Consider the following 19,672-nt stretch of genomic DNA (forward strand, 5'->3'; position numbering starts at 1 on the left):
GTTTGATTTACTTAGTTTGTTGAATGGAAAGAAATTGAAAGGAATGTGGAATACAAAATAATAAAATATAAAATCTATAAAAAGGAAAATAAAAAGTAAGTGGAAGAAATATATAAAGTAATAAATAATATTCTATTTTATTAACAATAAAAAAAATGCAGAGAATCATTTCACTCGAGCTCAATTTAAGTGACCAAATAAAACCAAATCGAAATCCATCCATTTATTGATTTTAATTTGCACATCATTTAATTTGAATATTATTCTTACTCTACTAATCTATAAAACTGTTTAGTCTTAAGGAATTATGAAAATTTATGTTTGATATCATATTCAATAACGGATTACTACTTGATAGATGACAACTCAAACATAAAACAGCCCAAAGAAAAAGTGTAAAAAGAGCGCGGTGAATTTGACTTAAATTGACAGTTCAAATTGCAGTTTGTGGTTGTAAAGGAAAAGAAGGAATGCAGAACGGAAAGAAAACGCTTTGAATAGAAATCGGAAATGTTTGCTAACTGCAGGTTTCTGCCATAAACTTTCCCGTCTAGTGACATTTTCGTGTTGCAAAAACTTTGCCTACTCTTGTTTTCTGCATTTATAATAAAAAAAAAATCAGAAACTATTTGCGACTTATCGCCAAAAAATGGGCCATTGAATAAATATGAAAAGCCAATGGCCATAAATATTTTCTGATCGGCTTTTCATTTCCATTTCTATTTTCTTTCTTTTTTTTGCGCGCGTGTCGCAAATATTCTCGACTCTGGTTTTTTTTTTTGTTTGTATTTTATGTTATGTTATGTTTTTGCGTGCACGGTTTTGCACATGGCGCAGCAAAATATTTTTAGACAGAGCTGGGAGAGAACGCGAGCGAGACACGTTAAAATCATTTATGCCGCTTTAAAAAAGCCACAAATGTCGGCTGCTAGCAGACCGACTGACAGCTGAGCAGCAAACATGGATTTTGTGTATTGTGAAAGGGATTTGCACGGCTGTAAAGCGCGAGCTGAAAAGTACGAGTCCAATACTCGTACATTACGTATACGCCGCGCTATGCCGCGTATACTTTTACGACGATAGAAAACGCGACGCGCAGCTTTACGATGCCCGCATCATTTGATTTTATTGCAAATGGGCCGAAGAGCGGCTCGCAAGTGTCAAAAAAACTCAAAAAAAAAAAGTAAAGAAATGGGGAAAAAGTAACAAAAGCAATGCAAACATATTAAGGAATATATCTCTGTCTCTGAAGCGACGCAATGTTTCGCCAGAGTTGCGTTACGTTGAGATACGGTGGCGTATGAGCAACGTGGCCCTGTCCTTGAGCCAGTTGCGCCCTTTGTTTGTGATTAATGCGATGATTCCGACAATGCCGAGCATGCAACGAAGCGCAGCACGTCAAATGCAAATAACCGGCGGGTTGAATATAATCAAATCGAAATGGCAACAACATCAAAGTTGACGACAACGGAAACTGCAGCTTAACAAATACAACACAACGCAACACACACACATACACACAAACACCCAACGGCAATAGTTGAAAAGTGGGCTGTAAACCGGTAAGGGTGTGTGTGAGTGTGTGTTGAATTTGTGTTTGTGCCAAGGCCAGAAAAATCAATTAAATTATGAAATTCCTATGCAACTGTTTCACAAAATCATTGCCCATATGCCCAGCTGTTTCTGTTTGCAACTTGTTATTGTTCCTCGAGCATTTGCACACAGCACAGAAAATCTGCCAAAGCTTAACAAATATTTTCCTGTTTTATTGACATTTTCTATTTACAGCCGGACAGTCGAGACAGACGAACAGCAAAAAAAAAGCAAAAACAAAACCGATAGACAGACTAGATTCCATTCCATTATTTCGACAGGTTATTTTCCTTCTTCATAGCAAAAATCGAGAGAAAGAATTTCCGAGAAAATGTTGCATACTTTTAGGTGTCACATTAGCATATGACAAATATTGCTTCGATAATGGAATATAGCAGTGTCGCATTCACAACGTAAACTCGCAAGCAAAAGCATTTTCATCTTTTGATGTCAAGGCAGCTGCAAGCTGAATATGCTCCACTTTACAGGAATGCCATTCAATTCTACTATCAAACTTGTCTTTAAGTCGTTAAATTTTGATATTCGATGTAATGTCAACTGCAACTCAGATGTATGTAAATGGAATTAAGGGAATTCATAAAATAGAAACTTTATCAATATTGGACGTAATATTCATATTCAGCATAACAAATATATTTATTTAAAAAAACTATAATAAGTATAGTAGACACAAAATAAATATTAATTATAGTTAAATCAAACTGTTTTTAACTTACCTGTGCTTTCGCTTTTTACCTATTCGTTGGCAATTCTTTAACGATGTTATTATCGTCTTTTGGCAATATTGTGATTACTCGATGAACAATTATATTAAAGAATGATCTGATTCGATAATAACTTCAATTTTTAAAATAACTGAAAGCCAAATAAATTAAAAGTCCACTTTGCATTCTGATTCACAATCAGATGTGATTTGTTTATCTCAACAATAATTGGCTAAACTTTTTAATTGGGTAAGAAGTGTTTTTCAACTTTGGAACAGAAAAAATTTTGCTGATAAAAAGGTTTATAAATTCCAATTTTCTCGCAGTTCAATAGAGTTTATGAACGGCAAAACACACTCACGAAATGTCCGACAGTTCGTTCTCATATCGTCGCCAAAATGTCGATCTCTACGAAGAGATATTATCCTGGCTAACGACTCCCAATCTACCGCCAAAGGAATTGGAGCACCGTCGTGAAATGCTGCAACTGCGTCTTCTGCTGCTGAACAAGCTGGACGAGGATTATTATATCAGACGCTACATCAAGCTGCGCACGCGCTCCGAAGATACATAAGACAAATAGTTGGTTTATTTGTTATTCCTTTAATCAGCATTGGAGGCTGATCAACGTTTTAATTTTTTTTGCGTAATGTTTGCATAATGAATGTGATTCGTTTTGCTTGTTTTTCTTTTTTTATGTTGTTATAATAATATAATTATAATAGTACAATAAACATAATACATAATAGTTATAGTGAATTCTTCTTGAAACTCAATTCTTCCCTCTCCTTTTGCTTTTTGCTCAATTAATTGAGTCATATATAATATATCGAATATTTATATGGTATTATATATATATATATATATATCGTATAAATAGATTTAAAACATTTGAATTTTTGCATTTCTCCTGCTCTCGCTCCTATTTTAAAAATTTAGTTCGTGGCGCTAATTCAAATATATTTGCCAAATTATTAAGGAGATATTCAATTGACAAAAAATGGATAACATAAAATTTTTGGAAATTTCAATTTGAAGTAGTAGATTAGATGATAAGAAAAAACAACTCAACATGTGAATAAATATTTAAAGGTAAAACATAAATTTCATTAAGGATTACATTGATTGATTTGGGGGTTTAGTTGGCAAATTAAAGCGTACCAGTTTGAAGATTGAGTTTGAAAACGGTTTTACCGCTGTTGCTGATAGATAGGAATGTTATTTTTGACGGCATCGTTTTGAAGATGATAACCAGGTGCTGCCGCTGCTGCTGTTGCCGGCGGCATGCCTCCCAGATGCGTCATCGACATGGCTGCCATTTGCTGTTGCAGCTGACTAAATTGATCGTTGTGATTGTTTTGTGGTGGTTGCTGTTGCTGTGATGGTAGCTGCTGCTGCTGTTGCTGTTGCTGTGGAGCCATATAACTCTGTGTAACTGGAGGTGCTCCATTTGGTGCATAAAACTGAGGCGGCTGCGCTGTGGCGCCTGCCGGCAAATAAGCCTGTGGCAAAGGCGCCTGCTGTGGTGGTTGCTGCTGCTGCTGCTGTGGTTGCTGTTGTTGTTGTTGCAATGGAATTTGCTGTTGATGCTGAGGGGACATGTAAGCGTGTGGCAGCGATTGTGGCTGCTGTTGGATTTGTGTGGCTGCAGGTGGCACCGCGGCAAATTGCGGAGGAAGATTGGCTGGCAATTGTTGTTGCTGCTGCTGCTGCTGTTGCTGTTGAAGTTGATCTGCAGGCATTGGCATGTGGTAATTGGTAGGTGGTTGCTGAGGATTAACTGCTGTAGGCTGGCCGTTGTACAAGGGCTGGGGATGAGTGGGATGAGGCGGCAATGCTGCAATCGAACAAGAAAATTCGATAGCAATTCATTAAACAAATGTATTACGCCAATGTAACTTACAGTTCAACTGCGGCGCATGTCCATTCTGATACGGCATTGGATATCCAGCCACAGGCGGTGCTACAGTTGTGGGTGGTGGCGCATTGCTGGGCTGTGGCCCGGTATAGGGCAGCGAATGCATGCCCGGGAATGCCGAATGTTGACTAGGCGGAAAGCCTACACCATTGGGATAACCAGGTGCTCCATAAATCGCAGCACCAGGAAATCCGCCAGGTATAAAACCTCCTCCAACAGGGCCACCAAATTGTGCAGCCGCTGCACGGTCATCACGCATGAGTCGATGATACAGATTGATAGATTCGACTAGATCCGAGGAAAGCTGCGTCAGCTGAGCATGCTTGCGATCCACACGCTCCAGTTCGGCGTCGATAAGCGGCCCCATTTGATGCACCTGCTGCTCAAGTTGCAGCATTTCCTCGCTATCTTGCGACGGATCCTCGGGATTGGCCTCGTGCAACAGATGCAGCAATCGATCGATTTTGGCCTCATCGATTTCCACCGGCTGTGCGGCAGCTGCTTCAGTCTTTTGTTGCAACAATAGGGCTTCCTCCTCGGCTGCAGCAGCTGCGGCCTGCTTTTGGGCATTATTTTTATGCTGTTGATTGATGTCCAGTCGCTCAGGATCCACGGACAAATCGGCAGTGACAAAATTGGAGGGAAACAGACCCTCTCCACTGTCATTGTAGCCCTTCCACCAGTTGGCATCGCTGTCGTCCTGCACATGAATAATATCGCCAGCAAGGAAAGTTAACTCGTTCTCCTCGGCAGCCTCAAAGTCGTACAAGGCGCGTACAGTTCGTGTAGAAGCTGTAGCACCAGCATTTCCATTTCCATTGCCATTGCTGGACGTGGACACGTTCGATACAGAGTTTCCGCCAAACGAGGGATACAACGAGGGATAGGCACTGCTGGTGGTTGCTGAAGCAGCTTTTGAGGCTGTATGCTGTTGCTTTGGGCTGCTTTTGCTGTCCTTAAGCGACAGCTCAATGGCCTTGGCAATGTCATCCTGCTCCTGCTGGCTACTGACCACATTTGGATCCTTGGCCAAACTTAATGCGGCAGCTTTGGCTGCTGCTGATTTGCCGCTGCTCTTGTCATTCAGATTACTAAAGTCATGGCCCTCGATCCGTAGCTTGGTATACAGCGAGGGTATCAGATTAAGTTCTGGATCATTCTTAAAATCATTCTCTGCCCAATTCTTCAGCACTTGTCGCATTTTCTGAAAAACAAAATAAGGGGAAATGTTTAGAATTAATATCGAATATCGTCTGAACAGCATTTCGAACTTACCAATGAAACTTTGGGCTGTGCTTTGCCGAGTAGACGTCTAAACTCGGTTTCGAAATCACGTGATGCAACCTCCAGGTGAAATGGCTTGCCACAATTGTTGGCACACGAGTCGAGCAAAACAATCGCTTGCATCACAACATGGGGATCAGTGTGACCCATGCGTCGCATCACCGCCTTGAGACAATCCTTGGCCAAACGTGGATTATTTGTCACCTTGTCGCATACATCGAGTATGAGGGACCAATTCTCACTTGTATTCGTCTCGCTGGTGGCCTTTTCTGTGGACAACAAATGGTTAGTCGAGTTTATCGGCAAAAAAATAATGAAAGAAAACAGAGGAGCAACAAAGAAGAATCAAACAGAGCAACGACTTTTGTTACTTTATTTGCTTATCAATCGAAATGGGAATTGGTAATGCGAATGGGAATTGAATACGAAAGCATTGTTGACTCATAGTGACAGCTATGAAAAGCGATAAGAATCGTAATAAATCCAAACCATAATCAATACTATATTTCGCAAATTGCTTTCAAACAAAATGCAAATATCGAATAAATTAAGTATTCTAGTCATAATCATCTTTTATTATTAATGTGAGTCTAATATTAAGCCTTTTTTTTTAATCCATTTTACTAATAAGAATTTGTTGTAAATAAAATACAATTTTGGGATGAGCCAGATTGATTAAGGTTTGTCCCCAATTCTGATGGAAATTTCATGAGAAAATTTAATTGTTCATCGAATTTATTTTTAAATTTAATTTTTAATATTAACAATGCATGGGAAATTCATGCAGGGTTAAATTTTACTCGAGATTTGTTTTATTATATTTGTTTTTGTTCTGTAGAAGTAGAAACTTAAAAAAGAATCCTATCATCAATTTAATACGTAGTTCGTTATTTTAATTCAAAATTCTGTACTGTTAGCGATTTGGTGTTTAGGATTAAATTAAAGGTCAATTACAATTTAAGATTAAACATTGAGAAGCAGTTCCAAAAAGTGTTCTTGGATCTGTCTGCGCTGTCAAGTTCTGAATGTAATTATAAATTTATTTCAATTTAATGTCTCAGCGAGCAGACGAGAGTTTTGTTATTACGTTCAAATGATTGACAGTGGGCAGGGGTTGCCAAGGGAGGTTGCTAGGGGGTGGTAGCTCGGTTTGAACTCAAGGTCAGCGACAGCAAGTCGAAACTTTAAAAGAAGTTCAATGAACAGACGCAGCATCCCGAACTGAGCATGTGACTCGAATTTCATTTCGTTTTCATTTTCTTTGTTTGATGTTCTTCTTCGTTTTGTTGTTGTTGAGTGGATCTTTGTGTCTGCGACTCTTGTGGACGTAAGAAGGGGGCGCTAAGCAGATTAGATAAAGCAAGACCAGGAGCAACTAATAATAATAACAAGTGTGACCAATGGCAGTTTGCTAATTTTTAAGACAAGGCGAGACAGGAGACAGTTGTGACCAATTGCATTTCTTATTTGAAAGTGGGAGTTGAAGTGGGAGGGAGACATCGAGCAAGAAGAAGACAATGAACTTACCCACATCGGCGTCGAATGGCGACGATTGTCCAAATATACCCATTTTATTTGATCACAAACGTGCACTCCACTGCCCTTTATTTAATTGTCTATTTATTTTAATTGTATAGAAAATTGCGTCGTCTTGTTTAGGCCGTCGCAGTAGTTATTGTTGTTTTTGTAGTTTGCACTTCTTGCACTTGCACTATTTGTGTCGTGTTTTCTTTTTTCCTCTGCTACGCAATCGATTTTCATGCGTCAGCAAAACACGCAAATGCACATAATTTATTGTATTCCTCAATTGAAATCCACCACAAAGGTAAGCTTGTATTAACTTCTTTTTTTATTGTAATTTGCATCAATTTAATCAAAATTGAATAAGAGATTTGCTGAGCAAGCACAGTTTTTCCATAGCTTTTGTGTAAAAAATGACTAATAAATTGAGTGGCCAGACACTTAAAGTCGAAGTATACTATATTATTGGCACTAAGTGTGTAGTGGTCACACTGATAATACAATGTCATATATCGATAAATATGAACTATCGTTGCACATACAACTGCGTGATTATACCCTTATTATTTATTAATGTAAAATTATGTTTCGCAGCTTAATTATACTTTTATTGGTTTGTTATAATTTGGAACGAATAAGTATATTTATATGATTTGTTTTGTTAAATTGAAAATTGACTCACAAGTTGTAACGTGTAAGAGCGCCGCTATTCACTCAGCGTATCAAGCAATTTGTAACGTGTTTGGCCTACACACAAAATTCAGGGTGAAAAATTTGTAATCGAAAAATAGCAACAAATAAATGAACGCAGCAAAAAAGAAAACAAAATGAAACAATAAATTCAATTAGAAAAAGAAAGTATTAACAAGTGGCAAGTAGTGTTAAACGTTGATGCTGCTGCCAGCAGCAGAGCTGCGTTCAATTTGAATGGAAAGGGACAGCAGCAAAAGAAGAAGACAGCTTCGATTTGTAATTCAATTACGAGTAGAAAAAAAAACATAGAACAAAGTATCAAATAGTCAATAATTATGGTTTTCATACGTGATCCGTGTGGCATTGCTTGCCTCATTGTCACCTATGGCGCCGTGATCTATGCGGATTATGTGGTCATGCGTTGGATTATACTCACAACGATGCCAGTCAGGTAAGTTTTGGCAATAGAAAAAAGAGGATAAACCATTGCTAATTATTAAATATTTTTAGCATCTGGGCACCGTTCCATGTGGTGCTCTTCAATACGGTTGTCTTTCTGCTGGGCATGTCGCATCTGAAGGCAGTATTCTCCGATCCCGGCATTGTGCCGCTGCCCGCCAATCGTCTCGACTTCTCTGATCTTCACACCACAAATGCGGGCAACATTAAAACCGGGAATGGCAATGGGAATGGACATGGCAGCGAGTGGACCGTGTGCACCCGTTGCGAAACATATCGTCCGCCGCGCGCTCATCATTGTCGCATCTGTAAGCGTTGCATACGTCGCATGGATCATCATTGTCCGTGGATCAACAATTGTGTCGGCGAACGCAATCAAAAGTATTTTCTGCAATTCCTCGTTTATGTGGGCATCCTATCACTGTACTCAGTGGCCTTGATACTGGGCTCTTGGATTGCACCCTGCACGGAATGCAATCAGAATGTCATTGAATCGCAGCTGCGCATGTAAAATGCTAAAATAATCTCTTTATTTTATGCCTGTATTAATTGCCAAATCTCTTGTAGGATTCATTCAGTCATTTTGCTGCTGGAGTCGGCGCTCTTTGGACTATTTGTCACGGCCATTATGGTGGATCAACTGCATGCCATACTCTATGATGAGACGGCCGTCGAGGCGATACAACAAAAGGGCGCCTATAGGCCAAATCGACGCAAATATCAGTTGCTCGCTGATGTGTTTGGGCGAGGCCATCCTGCGTTGTGGTTGCTGCCCTGCGCCAGCCTCAATCACGCCTCCCGCTATCATGACACGCCGCTGCTGAGTCACGATGTCTAAGATAACACAGTGATAAAAACAAAAACTCATCATTCTGCTTTGTCTTTTTTTTTTAGTTTTTATAGTCAAGTCCAGTTTTTGTGTTGTTGTTTAATTGTATTATACGCATTATTTAATTAACACTTTAGTTGATAATTAATTGCATACTCAACAGAACAAACAAAAATTGGAACAGCAACAGATACTTGATATTTTTTTAACAAAGACTCTGTATTTTTCTCTAGACCAGATATATACCAAGCTATATATACGTATACATATACATATATATATATATATATATATAGGTAAATATATATAACTAACTGTGTGTATGTGTGTGCAACTAAAACATAATATCAACTCAAAGCATTTAAGCAAATTCATATACCAAAAACAAAGCAAAAGCAGCATAAACATTTAAAAGCCAGCTCATATTATAAGTTTTGTCAATTTGTTTTAATTGTTTGTCTTTAATTTTACATGTGAATTGGCCAATTCCAGCTGTATAAACAATTGTATTTAGTTTACTCTGTACTGTAGTTGTTAATTTTTAAGTTGGCCAACGAGAAGTTGTCACAAAACAAAAGCCTTAATCTGCAATTATTTATGATGATCGTGTGTGTGTCACTCCAACAATCCAAAACACAAAAAGAAAACTCAGCTCTCCAATAAAGCTAACGATATACATATTTGAATTAAGTACAAAATCGCCAGTTGTGTTTGCCATTACTCCAACTGATTGCCCAATCCCTCCACGCTCGCCGTTAGCTGTTGCAACGCCTGCCTCGCCACGCCACAAAGGATTCCCTCCTGTGAACTTGGATCCTCATGCTGCAATATTTCCACACACTCCTTCAGCAAATCGATGGCTTCTATAAGACGCGAACGCAAGTCGGCGCCACTCAAACGACTCGCAATAAAGCCACTCTTGGCCAGCAGCACCAGCGGCACGTGCAACTCATAGAGATTCATGGCTCTCGCCCGGCTTAGGCCCGGCTCAAAGTGATCCAGCACCTTCAACACTTCGCGGCATAGTTGCGCCTTGCGTTCGAGCAGCTGATCTGTTAGCTGCACCATCTCGTAGCCCTGCACACGGCCGTACATCTCGATGAGCAGCTGCCTCAGGCCTGTGGCAATATAGTGCGACGGATGCAACAACGATTTGTACTTGCGCAGCAGACGCTCTGCTTCCTCCAGTCGTTTGGCGCCCATCTCCAGCGACAGCACCGCGTTCACCTCCAGCTGCAGTGCGTCCACAATTTGTCGCACTTCCTCACTGGTGCTGCTGTTGTCACAGGCGCGACAGCTCCAAATGGTATCCAGGGCTGAAAGGGGAAAGATTTATGGTTAGAAGCATCAATAAATGAATTTTATAAAATTTAAGATGTAAGAAATAAATAAGTAAAAAAATATATATCCCCAAAAGACTGCATTTGTGTCTCAACTCACCTGTGGGCTGCTTGGGCAGTAGCCAACCCTCGGTGCACTGGCCACACTTCAAGCTGGAGAAGTGCGTCTGCAGCTCGGAGGCATCGAGGCAGCGATCGCAGCTGCAGTTGAAGTATTTGCCTTCGCGCAGATGCGACTGTCGCTGCACAGTGCCGTCCAAAGTGTAGGTATAGCTATGCTGCAGCTGCTGTCCCGCCTCCAGCGGCACCATAGCTCTCAAGCGGATTCTGCAGAGCATTAAAAGCAGATTATTAGCTGATAATGAATGAAGGAACTTGACTTACTTGTAACCATCGCTGGGATGAATGCTGCGAGCTGTGTTGGGTACACAATTGTGTGCCAGGATGCCAGTGTAGGGATACAGACATCGCAGTGGATATCCTTGGGTGGTGCGTGCTTCGAAAGCATTCACCTCAAGTATGCCCACCACCTGCATGATCAACTCTTCACTAAAACGCTCGGCCAACTTACAAGGACCTCGAAGATATTGTGCGATATTCACGCGATCCGCATGCCACAAATCTGCATTCGCGCGTCGTTGCTGCTCGTGATGCTCCATGGGCGCCACTTCCTCCAGCCATCGTTCCGGCTGCGCCTCCTTGGCCAACAACACTCTGTTAATGATTTGATTTGTTTTAATTTTTCGAAATGTAACGTTTTGTGCCACCACTGTTATGTTAACTTAACATTTGTTGTGCTTTTCAGTCAACAGCAGCTGCCCAAGCTGCGATTAGCTTAACAGCTGTTGACATTTTAACAGCAGCAGCTTGGAAAATTTGTTATAACTTTGAATTAGGTTGATTAACAAGCCAAATTTAAGCATTTGTTTGTGAATACAATTTTAAGCTCTGTTGGTTTTACAAATTTAGAACTTGGCATTAAAAACCCTTTCAATTTACGATAATTTATCTGTCTTTAAAGAAGCTGCTTAAATTCATAATTTTAAAAGATGTTGGACATTTAATGAGCAGCAGCTTAACAATTTCAAGTTAAAATCATTTTAACAATATAAATTAAAATATTATATAGTTTAGATTCATAACAAAATGTTTTTCGTGATATACAACTTAAAATCATACAATCATTATATTATTTTTAATGGATTTTATCAACGATAATGTTTAATCTTTTCATTCAAAGTCTATTTAAAGTTTATGATTTAATTATTAAAAAGTAACAGCAAATATTAATTATAATAGAACTTTAGTATTAATTAATTTTAATAATGTTAATGTTAATGCCATTTTTTATCAAGATCATCTACTTAACATTTTCTGCTTTCAGCCAGATTTGTTGACATTTTAATAGCAGCAGCTTAGCACTCGCTGCTTAATGCACTATGTTAGTTAACAGCAGCACTTAAAACTATGTTACGCTCACTTTATCAGCTCAGCTCAAAATGCACATTCGATTCCTTTGCATGCCACTGTTACTGTTAACCGCTTCACTTTAACAGTTTTGCATGCGTATGTTAACTGCGCTGTCTGCACAGCGCACTATGTTGAATTTGACCCGTTTTTGTGGCCAAAATTAAAATTTTTTAAATTAACAAGATTTTTGAATGCAGGTTTCTTGTATAATAAAGGTTATTGCTATAGGAAGGTATTTTAGAAAAGTGGGCGTGTCAACGCCCACATAAATCGAAAAAAAGCGAATATATAAATCAATTTTCAAGTTAGAGACTCGAATTTTGGAACACATGATGAATGTCCTATTTCAAATGCGTCCTGAAAATTTGGTTCAGATCGGATAATAAATATGGAAGTTATTCAAGAAAAAAAAAATCGCAAAGGCTTTAGCAGTTCTGCAATTCTGGTCAAAATGTTGCTTCCCAAAAATTCAAATTACGCAAAAAACCGCAAAAAACGCATAATGAGCTTACATGTTATGAATTGAGAATTGACAGATCTACAACATGTATATGGACACTCACTGAACAAATTTGAACATTTTAGTTAAAACCTTTTGGAAAGTTCAACTTTTTTTCGAAAAGTGACAAGGGGACAACACTTGCTAAATATACAAATTGTTAGAAAAATACGAACAAACCACGCAACATATTAGTATCAATACATAGTAATAACTTGAAGAAGTAATATTCCTTTTGAATTTTATTATTCAATGATTTTTTGTGGGAGATATGCCAATTTGAAATTGCATCGCAAATTTAACATTTAACACTGCACGTATTGTCTGCTTGCAACAGCTTACTTTAACAGCTGTTATTTTAACATTAAACTGTTAAGTTAACATTTTCGGTATACAATATCGCGATTTGATCATTTCTCAACATGGTAACATTAAAGACACGGAAATTTGAATACTTGCGAAAAATGAGTTTTGGCCACGAAAACGGGTCAAATTCAACATAGTGCAGCGGTATAACATGAAATGCATCCGCAAAACTCGGAGGTAAAAAAACACATAAATCAAAAATATATCGACACAATTCATCACAGCTATTTTTGGCTTGCACCTCAGTGGCATGATGCAGTCCAGTTGAGGGCATTGCTCGGTGCCCGTTGGCAGTTCAAAGAAACGCGCCTTGGCCGCCTTGAACACGCCACATTCCAGCTGCCAATGCAAATTGTTTGCCACATCCTCCGAGTTGCAGGCGCGGCACAAAGGCCAGGCACATTGGCTGCAGCGTTCCACGTTGTGCGGTGCATAGCAGGCAAGGCACAAGACGCTACTGTTGCCACACTTCGGCCCAATGGCCAGCGGCAGCTCCTCGACAAGCAGTTGGCCACCTTGCCGCACTGCGTCGCGGGCAACCAGATAGCGTCCGTAGAGCGGACTCCATTCAACTGCCGTGAGATTGAATGGCAACGAAGGCATCCCGTTGACTGCTGTCATTATGAGGTATAATTCTTGGCAAGTACCTCAAACGATGCCTTGGAATGGGAGCAACAAATGCTTCTTGGCACCCGTTCAACTGTCAGCATTATTTGAGTAGTTCCGCACCTGCACACCCCGCCCCGCGCTGTCCCTAGACTAACCTCAATGCTGTTATGCAATCCAATTGCGGGCAGACGCCATCCTCGCCAACATTGCCGGCAAATGTGACGCGCGCTTTGGCAAACACTTCGCATTCGCCGCGGTGATCTCCGCCAGCTACATCGGCACAATTGCCGCACAACGGCCAATCGCAGAGCTCACAACGATCTCCGTCTCCGTCGCCATCCTCCCCGAAATCCAAATAGCGATAGCAGCCAAGACAAACGATGCCGCTGTCGCGTTTGGGGCCGTAGGAAAAGGGCAGCTCCTCAACAACGATGTCGCCTTGCTGCACTGCCTCCGTTGTGGCCAGGCAACGGCCGTAGACTGCATCATGCTCCAGACGCGCTTTCAACATGACGCCCGCTGCCTTGCCAGCACTTTAATCGATTGCACTGCGAGTTTTTGATTGAATTCTGTACACAGAGAACAATCGTTTGGGAGAGCGTGGCTAAATATAGATCAATAAACTAAACAAGGCACATTTGCTATGATTCTTATGCGTCACATGCGTCACAAACAATTACTTCCGTCAACAAAACTACAAATATTTGTTTATTAAACAAAGTTCCTTCTATTACATTACAACATTAGCAAAATTTGTACGTTACAAATACGTTACATTGCTTAAAAAATATACGTTATTTATACACCTTGCAACCGTATAGTATCGATACCTAATACTAAATGCAAATATAATGAATCTGCGCAAAAAAATCAACTATTCGAAACTCTATGTCTAACTCTATTATTACTCAAAACTATACAACAAATTAATAATTATTAACCTTTAATTATTTTAAAAATGATCAAATTATTTAATAATACATTTTCTCAGTGGAGCTCCATACTTGCCTTTGCTTTAGTACATTTGCTTCAGTTCAGTATTATATACATATTTTATCCATAAACATGCTTGGTCACACTGCCCTATTCTGTTGCAAATCAATTTTGTGGTGTACGTTGTGTGGTCGTGGTCGTCTTGTTCCTGCGTTTCGCATTACTCTAAATCTTAAACTAAAACTCATCTAAAAGTAAGTAAATCTTACCTAATTAGGATATGTAACTAAGTGTGTGCCTTCGGCTTAACGATCTTGAAATGTGCATGAAAGTTGTACGCGTTTAAATCGATTTTCGTTGCTAGTGTGTGATTTCATAACCTCCAAATGAAAAAATTGCAAGTAGACACGAAGCCCCCAGCACACACACACACAATCTCCCACTCACACGCCTTCGTTCTTATGTGCACGCACACACATAGAAGCACGCGCAAAAAGGGTTTTGCAACTTGTATAAGTGTGTGTTTATAAGACATTTAAATATCAATTGATTGATAAACGATACATTTTGTGTCTATTCATTTGAGCAATAGAAAAAGCAACCGGCTCACAGATACACACCAATACCAGTTTGGAGCATTTTACAGTTAGCAGCAGCTGCCGGCAACAGAAGCAGAGCACTTTTCTGTTACGTAACATGTCGCCTGCCTCTGTTTTCTGCAGCGATTGAAATTTGTTGTTTTGATTAAAAATCGAAGCGCAACTTTTAGCTGTTTTATCAATTTAGAAGCAGTTAAACGATTGTTTAATTGTTTTGTTTGCTATACTTGTCGGTCATGTGAGAAACTAGAGCAAACATAATTTTATTTTATTAGGGGTGTGATGTGACGTCATAAGAAAAATCAATAAATCGCTTATTTAGTTAACACCTTTTACATCTGTGAAGTTTAGTTGTTTGCTTTACTGTCCAGGGTTGTATAACATCTGCCTGAATACTAACGCATTTACACATAAACAAATGTGCAGGCATAATTCTCCAAACTCTGTGTCAAGGTCAATTATCCATGATGCACTTTACGCCTTGATTTTTGAAATACAGCTACCTGCTTAAATAGTAGGTGTGTACACACTGCTGTTTTGTGTTGTTGCTGCCCCGCCTGTTACATCACAGGTAGAATACATTTCGTACTCAACAACAACATTCCTTGTTTTAGTATTTTTGACATGTGACTAGACAGTTTTGCACTTTTGTTTGCTGGTCATTTCCGCGCGCCCCTATTTGGCGACCGTCCAATCGCTGGGCAATTTAATAAAGATATTTTTCGCCTAGTATTTTTATAATTTTTTGCCCCTTTGAAGATGCTTGCTCGTATCACTTTTATAGCCATGACTGTTAGTTTCCGCTAGTGTGTGACGTTAAAAGTGGCGAACGAAGAGCAGACCAAAGCAACAACGAAATGTAGTGTGCAGTTATCACGTATGTGTGTGTGAGAATGGTCAATGAACGCTTTGCTTTGGCAGTAATTAACGGGACCACTACAGCAACACATGCAAGTGTAAACAGAGACAGAAATACAACAAAAAAATATGCTGCACAGTAGGCCGAGAGATAACAAAATTGATGGCAATTTCATTCAATCAGCATTTACATTAAGATATAACAAAAACTCGAGTCTTATTCAATTTAATTTTTATTTGCAATGGCTGATCGCGCTGCACAATATTGGACATACAACACACTAAGAGAACGACTGAGACGTCGTGAGGTAGGCAACTGATAAAAAAAAACGCTTCATAATTATTGTCGGCTGTTGAAATTTCTAGAAGACGTTCTGAATCAATTATGGCCCACGGTGCTCAAACTATTGCCCGATCACTCTCTCTCTATCTTGCTCTCTCGCCGACTTAGTCATTCGATTGCGGCAGACGTGCGTTGACCCCCATACACAGATACGCACACACACACTGTAGAGATGTGGAGAGTTGATAGTGCTGCTGCATTTGTTTTGCCAAATGTGGGCACGTTTTGTGAGAGAGTGTGGAGACTTTCATTGGGCCCCGGGGGCCACCTTGAAAACCAATTTCAATCGATTTCCTAAAGAGTACTTTTCTAAATTGACATTTAGCTAAGAAAATACTATAAAGTTCTTTCACTTTCACGCTTATTTTTAAAAGCGCAATGCACTTCGACCACTCGACAAAGATAATTGCAGTGAGAAACGTTTCTTTTCTCCATTCCTTATTCGTCACATTCGCATACGGTTCTAAGTATGTATTATAATTATTATGCATAATTATAATGCATTATATTATAATTATTCTTGTGCCATTTTAAAAAAAGTTTTATTGTCTCTATCTTTTATCATATTCGCAAACGTAGCAAAAATGTATACATTAGGTTTATTTCGAGGATTGTTTACCCATCCAATTATTATTACTACGCAAACATATTTGTTTTGATGAAATGTTTAAGTCATTTCCTAAGATTAGATAAGAACTGTGAGTCTAATCTCAATTCTTACGCGCAATGCCGCACTAAACAAACGAAATTGTTTGTTTATGTAGTAAATGTGCTTCTAATGAAGTTTCACCATTATACTAATGCAATCAATTGTGACTGTTTACAGATGGCACCTCCATCATACAGCGATTTGGGCAAACAGGCTCGCGACATCTTCAGCAAAGGCTACAACTTTGGCCTGTGGAAGTTGGACCTGAAGACCAAGACATCGTCGGGCATTGAATTCAACACAGCCGGACACTCGAACCAGGAGTCGGGCAAGGTCTTTGGTTCCCTGGAGACCAAGTACAAGGTTAAGGACTATGGCCTGACCCTCACCGAGAAATGGAACACAGACAACACCCTCTTCACCGAGGTGGCTGTCCAGGATCAGCTGCTCGAGGGTCTGAAGCTGTCTCTGGAGGGCAACTTTGCACCACAGTCGGGCAACAAGAGCGGCAAATTCAAGGTCGCCTATGGACATGAGAATGTCAAGGCCGATTCGGATGTTAACATCGATCTGAAGGGTCCCTTGATCAATGCATCCGCTGTTCTGGGCTACCAGGGATGGTTGGCCGGTTACCAGACCGCCTTCGATACACAGCAATCCAAGTTGACCGCCAACAACTTTGCCCTCGGCTACTCCACCAAGGACTTTGTGCTGCACACAGCTGTGTAAGTGATTGAGAGTTGCATTATGAAGATATATTTTTACTGAAGCAATATATTTGATTTTTATAGCAATGATGGCCAGGAGTTCAGCGGCTCAATCTTCCAACGCACTTCGGACAAGCTCGATGTGGGCGTTCAGCTGTCGTGGGCCAGCGGCACCAGCAACACCAAGTTCGCCATTGGCGCCAAATATCAATTGGATGACGATGCCAGCGTCCGCGCCAAGGTTAACAATGCCAGCCAGGTCGGTTTGGGATACCAACAGAAGTTGCGTGATGGCATCACCTTGACCCTGTCCACATTGGTCGATGGCAAGAACTTCAATGCCGGTGGCCACAAGATTGGTGTTGGCCTCGAATTGGAAGCCTAAATTAGTTCAAGATTTCTGAAGCTGAATGCGCTGCCAGCAATAAACAACAAACACCAACAACATCCACTACAACAACAACAACAGCAGTAACAACATTTAAGAAAAGTCTACAAAAATGAAAGTGTATCAAACAATAAAACACAACAAAAACTAAATACAAAATCACACTTCACGTTTAGAGACAGAGATTTATTTGCCAACAAAGCAAGGATCGGATCGATCGGATGTTGAATCCCCGTTTAGTGCATAGCTAAGTACATGAATAACATACATAATTTATTGTTGGCAAACAGTGAAATACATAATTTACCTATTAAAACTTAAAAATCTAAACAAGCTCTACGTTATTTTTGCACTTGCAGTGTAAAGCAGTGAAGGAATAATCAAATACGAACGAAGAGAGAGTAATCAATCGTTGAGCTTTGTGCATTTAAAAATAAATTTGAAAATAAAACGAACAAGTGTAATCGATTTATCGATAACAGTCAGTCAGTAGTCGGTGGGAGAGGGAGAAATTTAAAATCGAATTTAAATGAAACGGAATTCGTTTTGCGCAAAGCATACATAGAATTTAATATCATTAGAATCAGATGTGACTATTTTGTTGGGGGATGAGAAACAGACTGACGCTCGATTCAGATTCATATTTAAAGTAGAAATTCCGGTGACACAACACGAATTGCTAAAATTTTCAAAAATTCCGAAACCATATCAACCGCTTGAAGTCTACAAACTATTGAAGACAACGCCACCAGCAATGGCACCGCCGATATATTGTGATTTGGGCATGTTGGCTCGCAATCTGTTCAAGGTTGGCTATCATCCAGGTCTCTGGCAATTGGAGTGCAAAACTCTGACTAGCTCGGGCATTGAGTTCTTCACCTCTGGTTTTGCCAATCAAGATGCCAGCAAGGTGATGGGCTCGCTGCAAAGCAAATATACCATCGAGGATTACGGGGTCACATTAACCGAACGCTGGAACACCGAAAATTTGCTCTATGGCCAAATTATGCAGCGTGAGAAATTGGCCGAGGGTCTCATGCTTATAGCCGAAGCCAGTATCCAGCCATCATCGGGGTAGGTTTAATATAGGTCTTAATTAATCATTGTTTGAATGACATTTTGTACAGGGAAAAGTCTGCCAAATTGTTGGCTGATCTCGGCAAGGAGAAGTTCAATATCTTGGGCAAAATCGGGCTGAACAAAGGTGATCCCTACATAGCCGGTTCCTTGGTGTTGCAGCATAATGAATTTCTGGGCGGCGCTTCGGTCAACTACGCCACCAGCAGCGAGAATCTGGAATGGAAATTAGCCCTTGGCTATACCAACGAACAAAGCACGCTTCATGCCGAATTGTGAGTGATGCGTCTCACTTATTTAAAGACTGTTAAAATATTACTAATCCTATGCAGAGTGAACGCAGAGGGCTGGCTAGTGTCGCTGTTCCACAAGGCCAACGATAAGTTTGATGTGGGCGTTGAGGTTGGCAAACCAATGGCCACCACCAATGAGCAGGGCGAGCAAGTGCCCAGCGACTGGAACTTAGGTGTGGGAATGATCTATCGCCTAGAGGGCGATGCTCTGATTCGGGCCAAGATCAACAACAAGGTTGAATTGGGCTTGGGATATCAGCAGAAGCTGCGCGAGGGCATCACAGTGTCTATATCGACGATCCTCGATTGCCAGAACATCACCGATGGCAATCACAAGTTTGGTGTCGGCCTCTCCTTGCAGTGTTAGTTTATAAGTTGAATCACTGTTACTTAACTTTTTGCCTATTGCACAAACATATTTTGTTATTAATTCTATTTAATGTCGAAAACTAAACTGTGCGTTACGAGATTATAAAAATAATAAAAATACAAATGATGACGGAACTTTTAATGGTTTTA

General features: G+C 40.1%; 5 protein-coding genes across 6 annotated transcripts; 3 read left to right on the forward strand and 2 right to left on the reverse strand.

Moving 5' to 3' along the window:
- Positions 1-3,391: 3,391 nt before the first annotated feature.
- On the reverse strand, positions 3,392-7,459 carry LOC132783938 (signal transducing adapter molecule 1). Its single transcript, XM_060789259.1, has 4 exons — positions 7,048-7,459; positions 5,512-5,789; positions 4,222-5,440; positions 3,392-4,155 (listed from the first exon to the last, which is right to left on the reverse strand). Exons 1-4 carry the CDS (start codon positions 7,088-7,090, stop codon positions 3,509-3,511), a joined length of 2,187 nt encoding a protein of 728 aa, XP_060645242.1. The 5' UTR covers positions 7,091-7,459; the 3' UTR covers positions 3,392-3,508.
- Positions 7,460-7,688: 229 nt separating this feature from the next.
- On the forward strand, positions 7,689-9,702 carry LOC132783957 (palmitoyltransferase ZDHHC3). Its single transcript, XM_060789292.1, has 3 exons — positions 7,689-8,185; positions 8,245-8,700; positions 8,761-9,702. The coding sequence occupies exons 1-3, from the start codon at positions 8,070-8,072 to the stop codon at positions 9,029-9,031; spliced, it is 843 nt and encodes a 280-aa protein (XP_060645275.1). The 5' UTR covers positions 7,689-8,069; the 3' UTR covers positions 9,032-9,702.
- On the reverse strand, positions 9,634-13,865 carry LOC132783940 (SET domain-containing protein SmydA-8). 2 transcript variants are annotated; one of them, XM_060789282.1, is made up of 4 exons: positions 13,462-13,865; positions 10,747-11,076; positions 10,463-10,689; positions 9,634-10,338 (listed from the first exon to the last, which is right to left on the reverse strand). In XM_060789282.1, the coding sequence occupies exons 1-4, from the start codon at positions 13,815-13,817 to the stop codon at positions 9,740-9,742; spliced, it is 1,512 nt and encodes a 503-aa protein (XP_060645265.1). In that variant the 5' UTR covers positions 13,818-13,865; the 3' UTR covers positions 9,634-9,739. The 2 variants fall into 2 exon arrangements, with proteins under 2 accessions (XP_060645265.1, XP_060645256.1); XM_060789273.1 differs by lacking the exon at positions 13,462-13,865 and adding an exon at positions 12,939-13,425.
- Positions 13,866-16,865: 3,000 nt separating this feature from the next.
- Positions 16,866-18,116, forward strand: LOC132790560 (voltage-dependent anion-selective channel). Its single transcript, XM_060799132.1, has 2 exons — positions 16,866-17,413; positions 17,480-18,116. Exons 1-2 carry the CDS (start codon positions 16,866-16,868, stop codon positions 17,778-17,780), a joined length of 849 nt encoding a protein of 282 aa, XP_060655115.1. The 3' UTR covers positions 17,781-18,116.
- Positions 18,117-18,336: 220 nt separating this feature from the next.
- Positions 18,337-19,657, forward strand: LOC132790573 (voltage-dependent anion-selective channel). Its single transcript, XM_060799143.1, has 3 exons — positions 18,337-18,857; positions 18,911-19,135; positions 19,193-19,657. The coding sequence occupies exons 1-3, from the start codon at positions 18,538-18,540 to the stop codon at positions 19,518-19,520; spliced, it is 873 nt and encodes a 290-aa protein (XP_060655126.1). The 5' UTR covers positions 18,337-18,537; the 3' UTR covers positions 19,521-19,657.
- The last annotated feature ends 15 nt before the right edge of the window (positions 19,658-19,672 follow it).

Source organism: Drosophila nasuta, chromosome 2L, assembly GCF_023558535.2.
Source record: "Drosophila nasuta strain 15112-1781.00 chromosome 2L, ASM2355853v1, whole genome shotgun sequence".
In the NCBI taxonomy this organism is placed as follows: Eukaryota; Metazoa; Arthropoda; class Insecta; order Diptera; family Drosophilidae; genus Drosophila; species Drosophila nasuta.